This window comes from Neoarius graeffei, chromosome 25 (genome assembly GCF_027579695.1).
Source record: "Neoarius graeffei isolate fNeoGra1 chromosome 25, fNeoGra1.pri, whole genome shotgun sequence".
Lineage (NCBI taxonomy): Eukaryota > Metazoa > Chordata > Actinopteri > Siluriformes > Ariidae > Neoarius > Neoarius graeffei.
The window spans coordinates 24,388,391-24,408,084 of record NC_083593.1 but is presented as its reverse complement, the minus strand read 5'-3'; the positions used below and the strand labels follow the sequence as shown (position 1 = coordinate 24,408,084).

The window sequence follows — 19,694 nt, the reverse complement described above, 5'->3', positions numbered from 1 at the left end:
CGTATACAACAATTGCATCTCCGTCTGTTAATCTCCTTCTAGTGTTCACCCCCCGTATACATCACAGTATATGTGCACACACATTTCAACTACCGTACATGACAGTAACAGCTTAAAAACTCTGCGTCTTGCCATACATCTGACCACAATAAAGGATTTAATGCAAAACACCTGCGTCCAGGCGGCACGGTGGTGTAGTGGTTAGCGCTGTCGCCTCACAGCAAGAAGGTCCTGGGTTCGAGCCCCGGGGCCGGCGAGGGCCTTTCTGTGTGGAGTTTGCATGTTCTCCCCGTGTCCGCGTGGGTTTCCTCCGGGTGCTCCGGTTTCCCCCACAGTCCAAAGACATGCAGGTTAGGTTAACTGGTGACTCTAAATTGACCGTAGGTGTGAATGTGAGTGTGAATGGTTGTCTGTGTCTATGTGTCAGCCCTGTGATGACCTGGCGACTTGTCCAGGGTGTACCCCGCCTTTCGCCCATAGTCAGCTGGGATAGGCTCCAGCTTGCCTGCGACCCTGTAGAAGGATAAAGCGGCTAGAGATAATGAGATGAGGTGAGACACCTGCGTCCACCTGCGATCAGTCACCACCCGACCAATCGCAGGTCGCAGCATGCGTCTTTCTGCCATCTGACCTGAACATTAGCCATACCATTCTGTGTCAGTGCCAGTTCTTTCCATATTCCCACTTATAAAGTCATAATTACAGACTTTGCAGTTAGTTAATATTAACTAATTAGCTATCCTGATATAATTTGGTATTTTCTTAACATTTCTTATCATTAAAAGGACCTTATTGTACAGTTATAATCACTGATGTGACTATACAGTATATTAATGAAAGTAAATCATACAGTTCCATTAACTTTGCAATACTAGATAACAGGTGGCTCATTTTAATTTCTTTTTATTTTCATATAAGGTTTGAAAAACTACATAGTTTCAATTATTTTATTAAACCGTGGTAAGTACAAAAAGTATAAACCAGAGTTATAGTGAGATAATGCTAGGTGATGTTAGAAAAGCTAACATGTAATAGCTCCCTAATATTTAAATATTAAAACCATGCAGTTTACTTGAGTCTAATTTTTCTGTGTTTTTAATGGACTGTGCTCCATTAAGAAAGTTATTGTGCAATTAGATATCTTATACTTGTATAGGCAAATTTTATGAAGATTAACTTTTATTGAATTATTGTTATAATTTATTTACTTATTAGTTTTGCTACAGAGTCTTTTTTAATTGAAACTATATTGCTTTCATAAAAACCTCCTGCTCCCCTCCCGACATTTTGTCCCCAATTTGTCCTTGCCCATTTCCATTTTTTTCACGTACTGTGCTGTCTATATGGACCTTCTTGTGTCTTGAATAAAAGTTGATATACACACACTCACTAACTATCCTCCCTGTCAAATGACAGTTACCAGTCCAGAAGGGTGTGGCAAACAAATGCTTCTTCCATGAAGCCAACCTCTGCATCTTTTTCAAACTGCTGCTCACGTCGTGTCACAGGGCAGCAGAACACATTTGTGGCAGCCGGGGCATGGCCTACAATCAGTTTGTGAATAGAGGGCAGGGCCAGGGAAGGTGCGTGGCAAAGTCAATGCACCTGTTGTCAATTAATGTTTTGTGTGTGTGTGTGTGTGTGTGTGTGTGTGTGTGTGTGTTGCAGTGATGGAGGAGGATAGAAAAGGAGGGAGAGAGCAGAGAGAAGGGATCTCTCCCCTGACCAGAACATAGCTGTGTATGCGCACATGTGTCTGTGTGTGGCTAAACAGATGTTAAAGCTGAAAAGCGAAAGAAAAATAAGTGTGTGTGAATGTCATCTCTCGCCTCCCATGCTTCTGTACTCCACCCCTATCAGGGACTTATTACAGTGGTGCCAAAAGCCGGGAGTACGGAAGGGAACCACCACATGGAATCCTCCCTATTTTAAGGATCTCATCCATGCCCTCACTACCGCCCAGCAGAACCAGCATCAAGAGCTGATCACCCTCCAGAAGGAGCAAGAACATTGCTTTGAAGCCGTAATGCTGGCCCAGCAGGAAGATCGACAGGTGTTCTGGCATCTACTCGCATCGGCAGGGGCCTTGACCGCCACCGCAGTGCACCCTCCCCATGTCACCCTTACGAAGATGGGCCTGCATGATGATCCAGAAGCCTTTATCGCTCTCTTCGAGCAAGTGGCTGAAGCGTGGGGATGGCTGCTCGAGCAGCACATGGCGCACCTACTACCACTCCTAACTGGCGAGGTGCAGCTCGCTGCGCAGCAGCTCCCTGCCGACAGCCAGCTTGTATATGCCAGCCTGAAGAGAGCCATCCTGCAGTGTGTCATCCGCTCCCCAGAACAACAGTGCTTCTCGATGCCGACGTTGGAGGAGGTTGGCCAGCCATTCGCATTTGGCCAACAGCTCCGGGACACCTGCTGACAGTGGCTGGGGTGGACAACCGTGATGCCAACGGGATCATCGATCTGGTGACACGAACAGTTTATTGCTCGATTTCCAGAAGGAACAGCAGAGTGGGTCCAGTGTCATTGCCCGGCGTCATTGGAACAAGCCATCGAGTTGGCAGACGACCATCTGGCGGTGGTTCTGATGGGTCACCTCTTCTCATTTCTTCTCTCTCTCTCCCCCCCTTCCCTTCCCCGCCCCATTCCCCCACCACAGAGGTGGGGGCTGGCTCATCCCCAGCTGGCCCGTCGCACCTGTGGTGTCCTCCCATCTCCCTTTTCCATGTCTGTGTCTTCTCCCCCTCAGGTGAGTGATAATGCAGGTGCAGAGGAAAAGCCTGGGCTGGTGTGCTGGTGCTGCGGGGAGCCAGGGTATCTCCAGAGTCAGTGCTCCACAATGGCGGTGGGAGCTGTGGTCCGGATCCCCAACGCACCAGAGACTGCCCTCAATCGGGCTGGAGTATATTGTATACTGGTAGGTGTCCAAGGGGAAATATATCACATGTTGGTGGATTTCATTGTAATTAAACCTCAATCCACCAAAGCCTGGTGCAAGGTGAGGCATTGGGGAGAGCACAAGTGGTGAAGGTTTTGTGTGTGCATGGGATGTTCACAATTATCCTCTAGTGTCTGTCCATATTCTATTCTGGGGACAAAAGCATAGAGTAAAGGCTGCGGTTAATCTTCATCTCACCCACCCACTGATTTTGGAGACTGATTGGCCAGGGTTTAGAAACTTAATGGAACACATAATAGGGGGTGGGTCTTGCAATAATATATAATGGGGGCATCCCAGTGTGGCATTGATGGGGGAAGCTGTCACAGAGCCGTCTATGTCAGCACCACGTCAGGGCAATGTGAGGAATAAGGAGCAGCTCGCCCCCCTCCCTCTCTCGGGGATTCCCTCGAGGATTTCCCATTAGAGCAATCATGAGATGAGACCCTGTGTCATGCATTTGACCAAGTGAGAGTAATCGTTGGTTAAACTCTCCAGCCAAATGTAGCACCCGCCTTCCTGTATTTTGTTATTATTAAAGATAGGCTGTATTGAGTGATGCAGGATGCTCAAACCGGTGAACAGATAACACAGTTGTTAATCCCCAAGAGCCAGAGGAAACTCGTGTTCCATGTGGCTCACTTTAATCCCATGATCGGACACTTAGGACAGGATAAAACACTAGCCTGAATAATGGCCTAGTTCTATTGGCTAGGGATTCATGGGGACATTCATCTGTGGTGTGTGGCATGCCGCGAATGCCAATTAGTAAATCCCATGGCCACTCCAAAAGTGCCTTTGCACCCACTCCCTCTAATTGAGACCCCCTTTGAAAGAATTGGCATGGATCTTGTTGGGCCATTAGATCGGTCAGCATGAGGATCTCTTTATTTTAGTTCTGGTAGACTATGCAACATGATATCCAGAAGCAGTGCCGCTCCGCAATATCTCTGCATGCAATATTGTGGAAGCGTTCTTCCATGTTATCTCCCGGGTCAGGATTCTGAAAGAAATCCTGACGGACGAAGGCCACTTCGCTTATGTCACGCACGTTGCACAAACTGTATCTATCCACACCAGTGTCTACCACCCACAAATGGATGGTTTGGTGGAGAGGTTTAATCAAACACTTAAAAATTTAATTTGGAAATTTGTAAGTGAAGATGCACATAATTGGGATAAATGGCTCGAGCCCCTGTTATTCGCAGTATGAGAGGTCCCACAAGCCTCCATGTCATTTTCACTGTTTGAATTATTATATGAACGTAAGCCATGCAGCATTTTGGATGTGCTGCAGGAAAATTGGGAGGAGGGACCTTCACCCAGTAAGAACAAAATTCAATATGTTCGACCTGGGCACAAAGCTCCACACCTTCACACACTTGACCCAGGAGAATTTGCGACAAGTACAAGAACATCAAGCCCAGCTGTATGACAGGGACATGTGCCTTAGAGAGTTCACTCTGGGAGACAAAGTACTCATGTTATTGCCCACATCGAGCTCCAAATTAGTCACCAAATGGTAAGGGCCCTTCAAGGTCACACAGCGAATCGGGGACGTTGACTATGAGGTGAGGCGAATGGATAGGGGAGGAGCTCTGCAAATATACCACTTCAACCTATTAAAACATTGGAACAAGGGGGTCCCTGTGGCATTGGCATCAGTAGTTTCCAGAGAAGGTGGAGCTGGGGCCGGAGGTAAAAACAATAAAGACAACAACCCAAACCGCTCCAGTCCCTTGTGGAGACCACCTCTCACCGGCTCAACTCACAGAGATTGCCAAACTCTTCTTGCAATTTTCCGACGTATTCTTGCCCCTTCCCAGCCACACCCACCTCATAGAACACCACATTAAAACGCCCCCAGGGTGGTGGTGCATAGCCACCTTTACCACTTACCCAAACACAAAAAAAGGTAGTTCAAAATGAACTCAAGCTAATGCTCGACATGGGCATAATCGAGGAGTCACACAGTGACTGGAGCAGCCCAGTGGTCCTGGTACCCAAGACCAATGGGTCAGTCTGGTTCTGTGTAGAGTATAGAAAAGTCAATGCAGTGTCTAAATTTGACATAGACCCAATGCCTCATGTTGATGAGTTGCTTGATCAGTTAGGTGCTGCTCGCTTTTATTCAACACTAGATTTAATGAAGGGATATTAGCTGATCCCCTTGACTCCTCTATCCTGAGAGAAAATGACCTTTTCCACACTGTTTGGATGACACCAGTTTGTCACACTTCCTTTTGGGTTATTTGGGACTTCTGCTACATTCCAGCGGCTCATGGACAAAATCTTCCATCCCCACGCTGCCTTTGCGGCAGCGTACCTCAACATCATTGTATACAGCAATGATTGGCCGCACCATCTTGAACACCTTAGGGCTGTCCTAGAGTCACTGAGGTGTGCGATTCTCACAGCTAACCTGAAAAAGTGTGCAATTGGGCAGGTGGAAGTACGGTATCTGGGTTTCCACTTGGGTCATGGGCAGGTGCAAATTGACAAGACTACAGTGATTACGGCCTGCTCGAGGCCCAATACCAAAAAGGGGGTGAGACAATTCCTGGAGTTGGCTGGCTACTATTGTAGGTTCATTCCTAATTATTCAGACATCACCAGCCCGCTGACTGATCTCACTAAAAAGGGAGCACCAGATCCAGTCCATTGGACGGAGCAGTGCCAACAGGCTTTCACCAAGGTAAAAGCTGCACTGTGTGGGGGGCCACTTTTACACTCCCCTGACTTCTCTCTCCCCTTTATTTTGCAGACGAACGCATCGGACAGAGGGCTGGGGGCCATTTTGTCCCAGAAGGTGGAGGGCAAGGAACATCCCATGCTGTACACCAGCCACAAGCTCTCGATGCATGAAAGTAAGTACATCATCATAGAAAAGAAGTGCCTGGCCCTCAAGTGGGTGGTCCTCACCCTCCGATACTACCTGCTGGGGCACTCTTTCACCCTCTGTTCAGACCACGCGCCCCTCCAGTGGCTCCACCACGTGAAAGATGCCAATGTGCGGGTCACCCATTGGTATTTTGCCCTCCAGGCACAGATGGTGGTGGTGGACTTCCTGTACCGCTGGGGGGGGGTCCGCTGTAGCCCAGACAGCTTCCCGGCCTGAGTCAGGCGGTGGGGGTATGTGGCGGCAGGGGCATGGCCTAGCGTCAGTTTGTGAATGGAGGGTGGGGCCAGGGAAGGTGAGTGGCAGTCAATGCATCTGTTGTCAATTAATGGTGTGTGTGTGTGTGTGTGTGTGTGTGTGTGTGTGTGTGTGTGTGTGTGTGTGTGTGTGTTGCAGTGATTGAGGAGGATAGAAAAGGAGAGAGAGAGCAGAGAGAAGGGATCTCCCCAGACCAGAACACAGCTGTGTGCGTGCGCATGTGTCTGTGTGTGGCTAAACAGACATTAAAGCTGAAAAGCAAAAGACAAATAAAAGTGTGTGTGAACGTCATCTCTCACTTGCAATGCTTCTGTACTCCACCCACATCGGGGACTTATCACAACATTACTCTTGCTTTGACTGACAGAGGTTAAAACAATACGAACCAGTTTTGCTCCTAGATAGTTGGAGGATATTTGTGATTCAAACTTGCAATTCCCCCATGATTGCTTTTTGTTGGGATTGTTGTTTTTTTTATTTATTCAAGATGTATACCTGGCAGTGAAAGTTGTAAACAAAATTGTAACTGCAATTGAAAATATTTACAGTGCTGCTATCAATATCTAGTCCTACAATTTTGCAGTATTTAACAATTTTATATATATGTTTTGATTATAGAAATGTACACACTGGCTTGAAGATATGAAGTTTATCTTCTTATATTGAAAAACTTGTAGTTTTCATATGAAATACATCCCAGACCTGAGTGACATTTTCCAATATCTTCACTTCGATGATGTCACTCCCAATGTTTTCCCACTGACTTGATGCACATTGTCAAAATGGCGAACCGATTCAAAATTAAAATTCTTTTGACTAACTAGTATTTTTCATGAATGTCTCATTTCATCATCTCTAGCCGCTTTATCCTGTCCTACAGGGTCGCAGGCAAGCTGGAGCCTATCCCAGCTGACTACGGGCGAAAGGCGGGGTACACCCTGGACAAGTCGCCAGGTCATCACAGGGCTGACACATAGACACAGACAACCATTCACACCTACGGTCAAGTTAGAGTCACCAGTTAACCTAACCTGCATGTCTTTGGACTGTGGGGGAAACCGGAGCACCCAGAGGAAACCCACGCGGACATGGGGAGAACATGCAAACTCCGCACAGAAAGGCCCTCGCCGGCCACGGGACTCGAACCCAGGACCTTCTTGCTGTGAGGTGACAGCGCTAACCACTACACCACCTTGCCACCGTATATATATATATATATATATATATATATATATATATATATATATATATTTTTTTTACACAAGTACTATTCTGCTGCGCTATTTGGTAGAAAATTAATCAAATAATCATCTTGAATGTTAAATATAGAGCTGAGAAACTGTGGAAAGTAATCTGTAATCCGGTTCAGATAGCACAGTGTGCTCTACTCCCTCAGTCAGACCACTTTTCGGAGTATAAGGGACCGCCTATCAGCCCTCGCAGTACTCTTACGTTACTGGGTCCCCCTCAGTCGTCAGCCAGAAATGGGCATTGAGATGCACACTACCGGTTTACTGGTTTTACGCACAAATGGCGTCCCCCAGCCTTTTCCGAGACGTCTGCCGCTAAATAACAAATGTGTGTCAGCTGCAGGCTCTTTTTGAGAACTGACCCTTTCTCACTGATATGGCAATATGAATAGCTCGGCTTTTACTGAAATATTGCTCGTAATCTCAATGTTATATACGGTAATATCCTACGGAAACATTTAATTCCATTCGTAGAGGCCTACCAAATCAGACTAGTTTCGAGAGTAGATTGAATGGAAAGATTATTTTACATTCCACGGATGTAACAAAAAAAACCTGCACATTTAAAATTTGATTTTCGGTAATACATTTCTGACCATTAAAGAATACCTTAATTATTGTGAGAATTTCACTTTATTTGTGCCTGTGTGAAATGAAAGTCATTACTTTTATTTGGGAAGGATTGAAATTAGGACCCAAGTACATGATTTGGAAAAGCGTAGGCCTACTTAATACCTGTCTATCTTTTATTGCCGTTATAACAGCGCATGTTAAAACCTCTCTGTTTATTCCGGTCTAAGTCCAGCTCGCTTTATAGACAGTAATGTTCCGTCAATGACGTAGCGCGAACACGCACTTGTGTAGGTGCTGCTTTTTGGTGAATGAGTCCTCCTCCCCTCTCCGGTTACTAGTAGCTACTATGAGGTCTCTATAAAATGCTCACAGGAGATGGTAAGATTGGACAAGAACCGCTAGTTTCCACGAGGAAAGGAGACGAGGGTGGACAGTGGCCCATATGTAGACATTTAGGTAAGCGACATCTGTCGTGCTGTAGATACTTTGTCATGCACAGCCTCAGGACCGAGCAAATAAACGTACAAAATAAAGAACGGGGTGGTGGGGGTGTAAGGAGCCAGCATCTGTCATAGTTTTTAATGTATTGTCGACAAGCTCCTTAGTATTCAAGGTAAGGAAAATTTTACCTTCTGAATTTATATGAAGTTGGTACTTTAGACGTGAAAAGTGTAATAAATAAAACGAGATGTTAGCGCCGATATTTTAATTATACCTCTTCCAAATGAAAAATAATAAACTCTGAACGTACACCGTAATTTAATATAAAACTGATATTTTTGATGAGCATGTCTTATAAGCTTTACGGTCTATTGAAGATGACTTGAAAGATACTGCAGTGTGAGTCACTTTTCTCGCACGTGGGCAGCGTATAGTCTGTAAAGGGAATAGGTAGATTGAATCCAGTGCACTTCACACATCAGCTAGTTCGGCTAGCTTTTTCAATGATTTTTTTTAAACAAACAAAAGGGTTTAGAAAGGCAAAAATATCAACTTGTTAAATTGCCATGATTCTATTTTGTGTGTCCAGATATGAACCTACTAAGTGATGTGAATTTTTTTCTAGGCTGCCTACCAGCTCTCCTTGACAAATGGCTAAATTGTGCACAGGGATGTTTGTTATATAACTAGCCACTTGTCAGTCAGCTGAGGTTTTAATCGGGTATTTGTCTCATCTGTGACACATTTCCGATTATTTCTTCCCCCCAGTTATCCATAGTGTGTTCTTTGATTACTACAGATACACCCAAGAGATCCTGGAAACCTTCTTCCCTTGCAGTCTCTTAAATGTAAGCGTTGCCTGCTTCCGTTTTCCTTTTCCTTATGAAAACTCGATGACTACGTCTCGGCTTTGAAGTTAATTCGGCGTCACTCTTGCTCACTTTGCAGATGATTCGCAGTCACCTAAAGTAAGCTTTTAAAGAGATAGCGCGGGCTTGGCAGACACCCCCCCCCCCCACCACACACACACACACACACAGACTCGCTGCAGTATAGCCCTTTTTTAGTTATCCATGTCTAAAGATAGTAATTAGTAGGTGAATCATAAAATGTTCGGAAAATAGTCTACAATGACGAGCAGACATCAGATAATGGGGGGGGGGGGGGGGGGGGGATATAACAGACAAAAAGAAGGGTTTTGCTGGTAAAAGTCCTGTTTTTGAAAGACCTGCTTGCCTACATCTCCGGTGAAAACTTGTGGAACTACGACACATCAACCACAGGGATTACATTGTATGTCTACGGTGTGTTTATAAATAATTTAACAATTTCAACAACAACAACAAGTTAAAAAAAAAAAAGCTGCGTGTTTCAGCACCACGGACAGTAGTATGGAGCACTTGCATGTGACGTCACAGCCGATCCAGATTGTGACGGACGCCATCGTGTCGGTCAAACGCCATATTCCGCCTTCTACTTCTACTTCTGGTTCTACTTCTGCTTTTACTTCTACCTTTTCTTCTGGAAAACCCTACTATATACAATTCTACTACAACGGCTGCGGCTACAAGCTCTCCCTACCTGTGCACGTGTTTTATGTTTTTTGTGTGTATTTTTGCGTGTTGTTCGTCTGTACCGGACTTCAATATCCACTACAACCGTATGGACTTACTGGACATTGGTTTCCAGCAGAAAATGACGGTTTGTAGCGATTTCCATCGCATGCACAACATTCCAGACGAGAAAAAAAAAAATTCCGGACAAGATGGCGAGACCAGCGGGGTCTCCGTGGATTGTTATTGGAAGCAAAGCAAAGGAGGCGGCGCCGGGAGCTGAAGCAAAAGCGAGGCTACAGGCAGAGCTGGCCTGTTGACTAAGCTCAGAAAACAGCTACTCAAACCTCCACTGCCAAGCCTCTACCTCTCCAACGCCAGATCCATGTAAACAAGACGGACGATTTGGAATTACCTTATTCTATTCTATAATCGGCTGGTCAGTGCTATACTCAATACTTAAGTGACTTACCCATCCAATGAGGATTATTTTCTTGTTTACAAGATGCCACATCTGAGTCGCTGACAAATCCTGAATTTCTGTAAAGAAAACTGTCCAGAGATTTATAAGCACGCAGTGCTTCACCACTGAACAGCGAGGGAAAGTTGATGAGGTAATCATACACGTCCGGGTATTCTGCTGGCAGTTCAAAATCCGGTCGTGAAAACTCCGTCCGGTAAGCCATAAGGGTCACAAATCTGTAGATCGTTTATTTTAGACATATATCTAGTTATCTGTTCATTAGAAAAATGAGCCGTGTAGTCCGTCGGTTGAAATTGATCCATTCTGTACACGAGTGCAGCAGTATTCAGCGGTGTGTTTGACCGACAAGATGGGGGTTGTGTACTTTCTGGTCACGTGACTGCAAGAGCTCTATTGCCCACTATTCTCCACCCTTGCAGCACGTGGATCAGAGTTACGTAGTAGAACAAATCCATCTAGAACTTTATCAACTGAGATTAGAATAACTGTATGATACTTTTGAGAAACTGGTCTTCAATTGCTGCGCTAGGACTAATGTTCATAAAACGCATGGACGCAGAGCATGTTGACTTAATATAAGGAATAAAGTGTTATAATCATTCTGCTTTTAATCACTTTAAGCTCCACGTCATCTGAGACAGGCTTGTAGTACTCGAGTCCAGACTCGTGCCCTAATTTTAAGAACTCGTGACTTGATTTGGACTTGTGCTCTGAGGACTCGTGCATTAACTGTATTCGGACTTGTAAATTGGAGATGAGGACTCAGATTTTTTCTCTATTTTTTGTAACATGCCATAATAATTTGGCATAAAATATTTATATCTACATTAATTTTTATATGAATAGGTGAATGTGTAAGAGAATGCACATTCACCTATTCATACGTCATGTTCAGGAACAAACTAACCTTAATGGCGCTAAAATGCCTGGAGAGAACATTCCGAGGATTGTCCGCTTTGCTCATACAGACTTCTCATGCAGTCGGAAAAAATGCACTGCTATGTGTACCATATGTAGAAGAACTATCGAGGAGATGACGGGGACAACCTCATACTTCAATCGTCATTTGGCAAGACTCCACCCCGAGAAGTGAGTGACACGCTATGTTCATTACTCTGTTGATAGCGAGGCTTGTTTGCTGACCGCTGAACTAGCCAGTGTTAACCCTCTCTCATGTTATTTGCCCTGTTGATAGCGGGTGTTAGGGTCCAACCCAGTCTGCACGGTCCTTATTTCTCGAGACCCCCGATGCCTTCGTGCCCCTCGGATCCGGGACGAAATACCGCGAGAGAAACAGACAGGAAAACCAGAAAGGTTTCACAGCCAGTTTATTCACAGTCACTTCGTCGAAATGAAAACATTCTTGAACATCAGCTATGTTCGTCTCCTCACTTGCGTGCAATTGAGGGGACCTTGATCTGGAAATAATAATAATAATAATCTCCATCAGTGTGTGTGTATAAATCTTGAATCAATCATAATATAATAACATATTTCTGATCATATGACATGATAGCAAGGTACAGACAGATTTTAAAGGTCTCTGCTTACGTACACCCCTTCAGGTCAGATATAACATAGGGCATGGAATTTTTAAACACAGATAATATGTCTACGAAGTCTATTCAAAGAAGGTCAAAATACATCAGAAATTAATGTTTACACAGAAAAGGATCTAATAGCTAACATATTAAAACCATAATTTCTTAACACGTGTGCTAAGTCAGTAAATTACATCTTGATTTCATCAATATATATAGTAAGACAATCATAAGCAAAATAACAAATAACAATATGTCTTTAACAATGTTATAAGAAAGTAAATGAAAAAATAAGAACAAACTTAAACAAGAAAGTCATACGAAACATAAAAAAAATGAGAATATGTCTGGCAAACCAACTAACAGGATTTAGAATTAAACTCATAACAAAAACCAAAAACTAAATTAGTTTAATGCTTTTAAACTAAAAACCTTCGAATCATAAAGTCTTAACAACCCTAAATTATCTCATCTCATCTCATTATCTCTAGCCGCTTTATCCTTCTACAGGGTCGCAGGCAAGCTGGAGCCTATCCCAGCTGACTACGGGCGAAAGGCGGGGTACACCCTGGACAAGTCGCCAGGTCATCACAGGGCTGACACATAGACACAGACAACCATTCACACTCACATTCACACCTACGGTCAATTTAGAGTCACCAGTTAACCTAGCCTGCATGTCTTTGGACTGTGGGGGAAACCGGAGCACCCGGGGGAAACCCACACGGACACGGGGAGAACATGCAAACTCCACACAGAAAGGCCCTCGCCGGCCCCGGGGCTCGAACCCAGGACCTTCTTGCTGTGAGGCAACAGCGCTAACCACTACACCACCGTGCCGCCCCACCCTAAATTATATTCTGTAATTATAAAACTAACTTAAAACTATAAAACTAACTAATTAATCACTAAATGCATCGATTAAATCCAAATCACTACCATAGTCCAAAAAAGGATCTTTAAAAAAAGCTCTAAAGTCTTAACTAACATGAATCACTTAATGCAGCCTTAATTCTACCATTACAGATTCAGATTCAAAGTGAGTGTGTGTGGGTCGATCTGACATCAAAACAGACCTTGGCGGATCTTTCAGACACATCTCTGATCAAAAATACACATTCATATCAAAATAAACAAAATGTTCCCAAACAATGTCCAGCCGAGACATAAGGTCATTTCAACTAATAAAATTTTGTCACAAAATAATTTGCTAACTTCTTGGCCAAGAATTAATACTTATATAAACCTACATATAACCTACATATAATAAAATCTAACCTAACAATCCCCCCCTTTAATACTAATTACAGTATTAACTAGATTTTAATTACACCCTAGCAGGACGATAATATACATTGTTTTCTCTCTGCAGGGGTTTGCGGGTAAGACTATTTATCATCTTATGCATTCTGTCCATTAAGCATTTCAAAATGCAAGGTCCCAGGAAAATAAACAAGAGAAAAATCACCACTACAGGGATACACATAGAAAGAATAGCAGACCATTTACCAAACAGTCTAGAAAACCACACCCACCCTGCCATATCCCCATGTTCATCATGCTCTAGTTGTTGAGCGATCTGTTTCATTTGATGTACGGCTGCACCTATTTCACCATCTGGGTTATCATTAGTAGGAATAAAAGTGCAACAGCTGTCTCTGACCATAGCACAAACACCCCCCTTTTCTGCTAATAAAATATCAAGGGCCATACGATTTTGAGTAGTCATTAGACGCAGGGCGGTTAACTCAGTCCTAATACCATCGACAGCTCTAATGGTTTCATTAACAAAGCTGGCTAAGCGATAATGTGTTAATTCTACATTCCTCCATAGATCAGCTACGCCAAAATGAGGAAACATTGATGTCCAAAAAACGGTGCCACCTAGTAGTAAGATGATGTTCCAAGGGTGGGAAATTATGATAGACATCTCGTTTTGGGCGATAAGCAGAGAGAGGATGGATAGCAGTGATAGCGTTTTTGAGTCGTATGGGAGCACAAATGCCTGACCACTTGGTGGGAAAAGAAACAAGGAGATTACTATTACCGCAGTACCAGTACCAGTTTAATGCTAATTTAACACCAGGATAATTATTAGGGTGTGGTGGAACACAATTAGGATGAGCCCTACATGTGTTATTGACATACCCGATACTGTTGCGTGTACAATTAGTTAGCGGAGGGTTACATTGGCATGAATTCGGGACCCAGCGAGGACATGGAGAGGTGGCGGAATTCTGATCATATATCTGCTTACATTGAGACTTAGGAATGTGTCCCAAATAAACGTTACTTTTTTTTTTTTTTTTTTTTAGAGTAATTCGTTCTAAAACAGTGAGGGAAAGTGAAATTGGAAGGCATATCTACTTGCAGGGTAGTGAGGATAGAATCTTGCAGTATAATATCGGGGGTATCTGTGCCATATGCTAAAGAAGTCTGGTTTAACCTTGCTACCGCAGAAGGGTGCGGAGAGTAATTACAGAAAGGGCCCCAAAATTTAAAAGGTTGGCCTTTTGGGCCCCAAGCATAATATAAAGCTTCAGAGCATAGCGGCAAAGGTGGGCGTGTAATGATAGTAGAAGACGGCATCAAATGACATACATAACTTTCGTTTGTGTGAGTCTGTGCAGTCCAGTTAGCGAATTGCCAGAAGATGTTGTCTCGAGGTCCAGCTCCAGCGGGTAACCCTGCTCCGAGCAATAAGAAAATAGTCACGAAGGCTCGGGCGGGTAGCCCTGCCCCGAGCAGAGATGAAGCAGCCACGAAAGCTCGGGCGGGTAGCCCTGCCCCGAGCAAAGATGAAGTCACGAAACCCGTGATGAGGACCATCATGGTTGTAGTGAGGAGGATTGGTTCCAAACTGGGCGCGAGATCTCTTCCCCTTTTTGTTCACAACGTCTCGCTGGCAGCAACCCGATTCTCAGTCAGCCAGGGCTGCACACAGGTCAAATCTATGTAGAGCACAGAGAGAGAAAGAGAGAGAGAAACAGACTGGATAGGGACACAAAAAAGCGTTAATAGCAAACTGATCATTGTAACACAACTTTGTTATGGAGCCTTCTTCAGTCGTGTGGCATGGATCCACTGTGGAAAAAGGTCAGTTAAAACAGCAGTACGAGTAATGGCAACTATTTCTGCAGGCTCACTATATCTAGGTTCTCCCAATTGTCCAAATCGTTTAAAAAGTCGCACCAGCACCTTGTCTCCCACTTGGAAGGGGTGTGTGTTTGCTGATGGTGGAAATGATATTGTACTATTGTACTATATTGTACTAGTCCCCTTCCTCCAGGGGAGAGGGAAAGGTCATCCAAAAATAATCTCGTAGGGGGAATAGCCGCCGAGACTAGGTTTTGATGTCATGCGAATTTCAGCCAGTGTGGCTGGCAATAGGTCTACCCAATTTTTTGAACCTGTGGTCTGCATAGCCTTAGTTAGTTTGTCTTTCAATGTTCTATTAGTACGTTCTACGATACCAGAAGATTGAGGGTGGTACGGAATGTGAAAATGCCAGTTTAGTGAGAGATACTTACAAAGGTCTTGTGTGACCTTTGAGGTGAAAGGGGTACCCTTGTTTGAGTCTATGGCATCTGGAACCCCATAACGAGGTATTATTTCTTTTGCCAGAATACGAGTAACTACCTTCGCATTCTCTCTAGAACACGGAAAGGCTTCTACCCATTTAGAGAATTTGTCCACAATCACCAGGAGATATTTAAACGGCCCACAGGGAGGCATGTGTGTGAAGTCGATTTGCCATTCTAGGAATAGAGACGTAGGTATGGGTAAACACTCATGTTTCGTGACTGCTTTAGAGGGATTATTTTGTGCGCAGATGAGGCATCTCTCGAGAATTGAGTCCACCAAACTGTTTAGATTGGCTATACAAAAAAGTTTGTTCATGTCCCCCTTCACCCCCCTTCATGCACGGTGTGTCACGCCGTGAAATTCACGCTCGAGGAAGGGAAGGCAATGTGATGGAAGACAAAGGCGGCCATCCTGGCTGTACCATAGGCCATCAGAGGCGACATAAGCGCCTTGTAACTGCCAAAAGGCAGAATCATTTGGAGAAGCTGAAGCCTGTAAAGAAATAAGGTCTAAATCTGGGATCAGGCTACTAGCAAGACAAGACGTATTACATGATGAAGGGTCTAGGCCAGGAGACATGATACCAGAAGCAGCAGCAAGTTTTGCCATATGATCAGCAAGAGAATTACCCACGAGTTCAGGGGTGTTTCCCTAGGCATGCGCTTTAGTCTTAACTATGGCAAGTGACCTAGGGAGATGACAAGAATCAATAAGGTTTTGTACTAAGGTAGAGTGTGAAATGGGCTTCCCGTCTGCGGCGTGGAAGCCTCGAGACTGCCAAATCTTCCCGAAATCATGAGCCACCCCAAAGGCGTAACGAGAGTCTGTGTAGATTGTGACATCCTTGCCCTGAGACAAAATACAAGCACGCATTACTGCATACAACTCGGCTGCCTGAGCGGAAGAGAAAGGGAGAGCATAGGCCTCGTGCACAATGTCAGGCAGGGAACACACAGAATAACCACAGAGGAAAACACCATCTGAAGGTTTAGAACAAGAGCCATCAACAAAGAGTACTTCCCCCGTCTCCAGAGGGCTAGAGGAGAGATCAGGCCTGATACTGGTAGTATGCAAGATTTCAGATAGACAATCATGATCGGTGTCCTCCAGAGTGTCGCCCTGAGAATTAAGAAGGCGTGCGAGAGCGTGACCTACAGTATTAGAGGATGTGGCATGAATTTCGAGATTGTCAGTAGAAAAGAGAATGGTTTCATATCCGGAGCGTCGCTGCGCAGTCATATGTTGAGTCTGTAAATTTTGCAATACCTGTTTAACTTGATGTGACGAGTACAAGATCAGTGGGTGAGACAAAACCAATTTCTCTGCATCTAAAACCATCATAGCACAGGCGGCGACAGCCCTTAGACATGCAGGCAAGCCTTGAGCAACAGTGTCTAATCTTTTAGATAAGAACGCACACGGATGAATCCCCCTCCATGCTCCTGAGCCAAAACACCAGACACCGTACCTTGTTGTTCACAGGCGTAGAGATGAAAGGGCTTTGAGTAGTCAGGTAAACCCAGAGCTGGGGCTGAGCAGAGAGCGCTTTTGAGGGAGTGATAAGCATTAATCATAGTGTCAGTCCAGGTCAAAGGATGTCGCTGTGGATCTTGATGAGAGATTGCAGAACGGAGAATCTTGTCATATGAGGAGCAGTCAGGGATCCATTGTCTGCAGTAGTTGATAAGACCCAGAAAAGACATCAGTGCATGTTTAGTTGCAGGGCGTTTTGTGTCTAGAATCGCCTGCACCCGATCAGCTGACAGCTTACGACAACCTTGTGAAAGTTCAAAGCCCAGGTACTTAACAGTGTCCTTGCAGAACTGGAGCTTGGTTCTGGAAACCTTGAAGCCCTTTTGCACCAGATGTTGGAGCAGGCGCAAGGATGCATCTCGGCAGATTTCCGGTGACTCGGCGGATACCAGAAGATCATCTGTGTATGTCAGGACCACAGAGCCCTGGGGGAGGGAGAGGTCACAAAGTGCGTTACGAATTACAGCTGAAAACACAGCCAGAGAATCAATAAAACCTTGTGGTAGGCGTGTCCAAGTATACTGCTTCCGTCTGTGCGTAAACGCAAACAAAGGCTGTGTGTTTTCTTCAACGGGAACGCTGAAAAAAGCAGAACAGAGATCAATAACGGAAAAACAGCAATGATCAGCAGGAACTTGTGATATTACAGAGGAAACATCAGGTACAATGGGTGCCACAGGGACAATCAGTTCATTAATCTTACGCAAGTCCTGCGTAAAACGCCAGGTACCATCAGGTTTAGGTACTGGATTGACAGGTGTATTGTACGGGCTGGTACACTCTCTCACCACGCCTTGTTCAAGGAGAGACTGTAAGATGACATCAATTCCTTTGGCTTTGTCCTCAGAGAGAGGATACTGGTTAACATAGACAGGAAACATGTGTTTGAGCTTAGCCTCATAAGGAACACAATGAACTAGGCCTACCTCGTCCTTCTGTTCAGCCCAAAGAGAGGAGGGGATTTCAGTCAAAGCTGTAGAAGGGTCCGTAGAGGAAATAACAGTGTTTACAGAAGCCATGCAAACAGCGGAGATATTTGGCACAGTCACATGTGAAGAAAGATAAGATAAAGCAGGAGGCAGTGAGTCAGGAGTGCAAATAGTAATTTTTGATCCCTGAAACGAAATGGATAAATGTAACAGACTCATTAGATCCCGCCCCATTAGATTAAAAGGACACTGTGGCATCAACACAAAAGAGTGATGTTTACGAAGTGCTGTGTCAGCGGGACAGGTTACCAATAATGGAGGAGTGCAAGGGGAGGAAAAAGGGACCCCATCTATTCCCACAGAGCGAACAGTTTTGTTAGAAATCGGATCCTCGTAGGAATTTCCCACTGAGGACATCGTAGCACCAGTGTCAATTAGGAAAGGAAGCACCTCTCCATTTACAGCTAATTCCATGACAGGCAAATCACTGGCTAGATAAGAGTCGAAAGAACAATGTAGTATCATGGGGTCACAGCTCTGTAGGCAGCTCTATGCTCAATATGGGCCTATGGGGTTTGCTGTAGGGGCAGGCAAAGCAAGAGGAGGAGGGGGAGGAGGAGGAAGATACACATCACACTAAAGATTAGAAGAAGAAGGGGGGGAACATATGCCGTGCCCTGTCTTCATCTGCCCTTTTCTTTCGACACTCACGTCGCCAATGTCCTTCTTTACCACAATAATAGCACAATCTACTACCAGGGCATCCCTTATTCCAGGGCCCCGCCCTGGCTTGTGGATTACCCCAATTCCGATTCTTCTGTCTATTCATGTCCTCACGGGGCTGTGAGTAACCACCAGCAACAGAAAGGCAGGCCACCTGCTTAGTATCCAGAATACCATCTCCCTCCAAAGTTCTAATTTTTTCCCCTAGGGCTCTCACTATCATATTACTCCGGTCACTCAAATGATTTTTCAAAACCTTCTGTATATCAGGACGACAATTATTCAAAAATGTCGAAATAAAGAGAGGACTGCTTTGCTGCTGATTCAGTTGCATATTTCCCAAACAAGTCCACGTCTCGCTAAAACGTGTCAGAAACTTTGAAGCAAGTTCAGCCTTCTCCTGTTTACAATTAGTAACCTGTGAAAGATCACGGCTAGCCTGTTTTCGTGAGAGCAGATAACGCGTCAATTGGTCCTTTAATTCTGTCATAGCCCTATCAGTCTCTTTCCAGTAGAACTTAAGCACATGCTTTGTGATGGTTTTGCCGCCTTCTTCTATTTTAGTTTCAACTACTTCGTATTCATCATTCTCAGGACCTAGGCAGGGCACTGCAGCCAGCAATGCAGCTTCATCATAACTATCGCTTAGAACGGCATGCATGATAAAATGATAATCTGCACCAACCAGCTGTTTATGTCTACACATTCTTAAGAGCATTTCTACAAAGTTAAGTGGGTTGTTTATCGAAGGCAACAACTTAATAATATCTTTTAATTCTGATGCCGAAGGTGGATCGATCTTATATCCTCTTCGGGCCCACACACAAGCTGCATTTATGGGGCTATCATTATCAGAGTCATCGTCTGTATTGGAATCGTTCATCTCGTTTCTTTTTAACAGCATTCTTAAGCTTACAGAGGGGTTTTTACTTTTAGCACCTGTGTCAAGAGATACGCTAGGAACGCTATCAGCGGGACATG

At 44.6% G+C, this 19,694-nt stretch overlaps 1 protein-coding gene across 6 annotated transcripts in view; it reads right to left on the bottom strand.

Moving 5' to 3' along the window:
• Positions 1-11,734: 11,734 nt before the first annotated feature.
• ovca2 (OVCA2 serine hydrolase domain containing) overlaps positions 11,735-19,694 on the bottom strand; it is a 79,535-nt gene continuing 71,575 nt past the window's right edge. For 2 of the 6 annotated variants that reach the window (XM_060908648.1, XM_060908650.1), the window contains one exon: positions 14,942-17,486. In XM_060908648.1, coding sequence (XP_060764631.1) covers positions 16,923-17,486 — 564 coding nt within the window. In that variant the 3' untranslated portion in view covers positions 14,942-16,922. The other 4 variants (XR_009651547.1, XM_060908647.1, XM_060908646.1 and 1 more) reach the window with 4 other exon arrangements.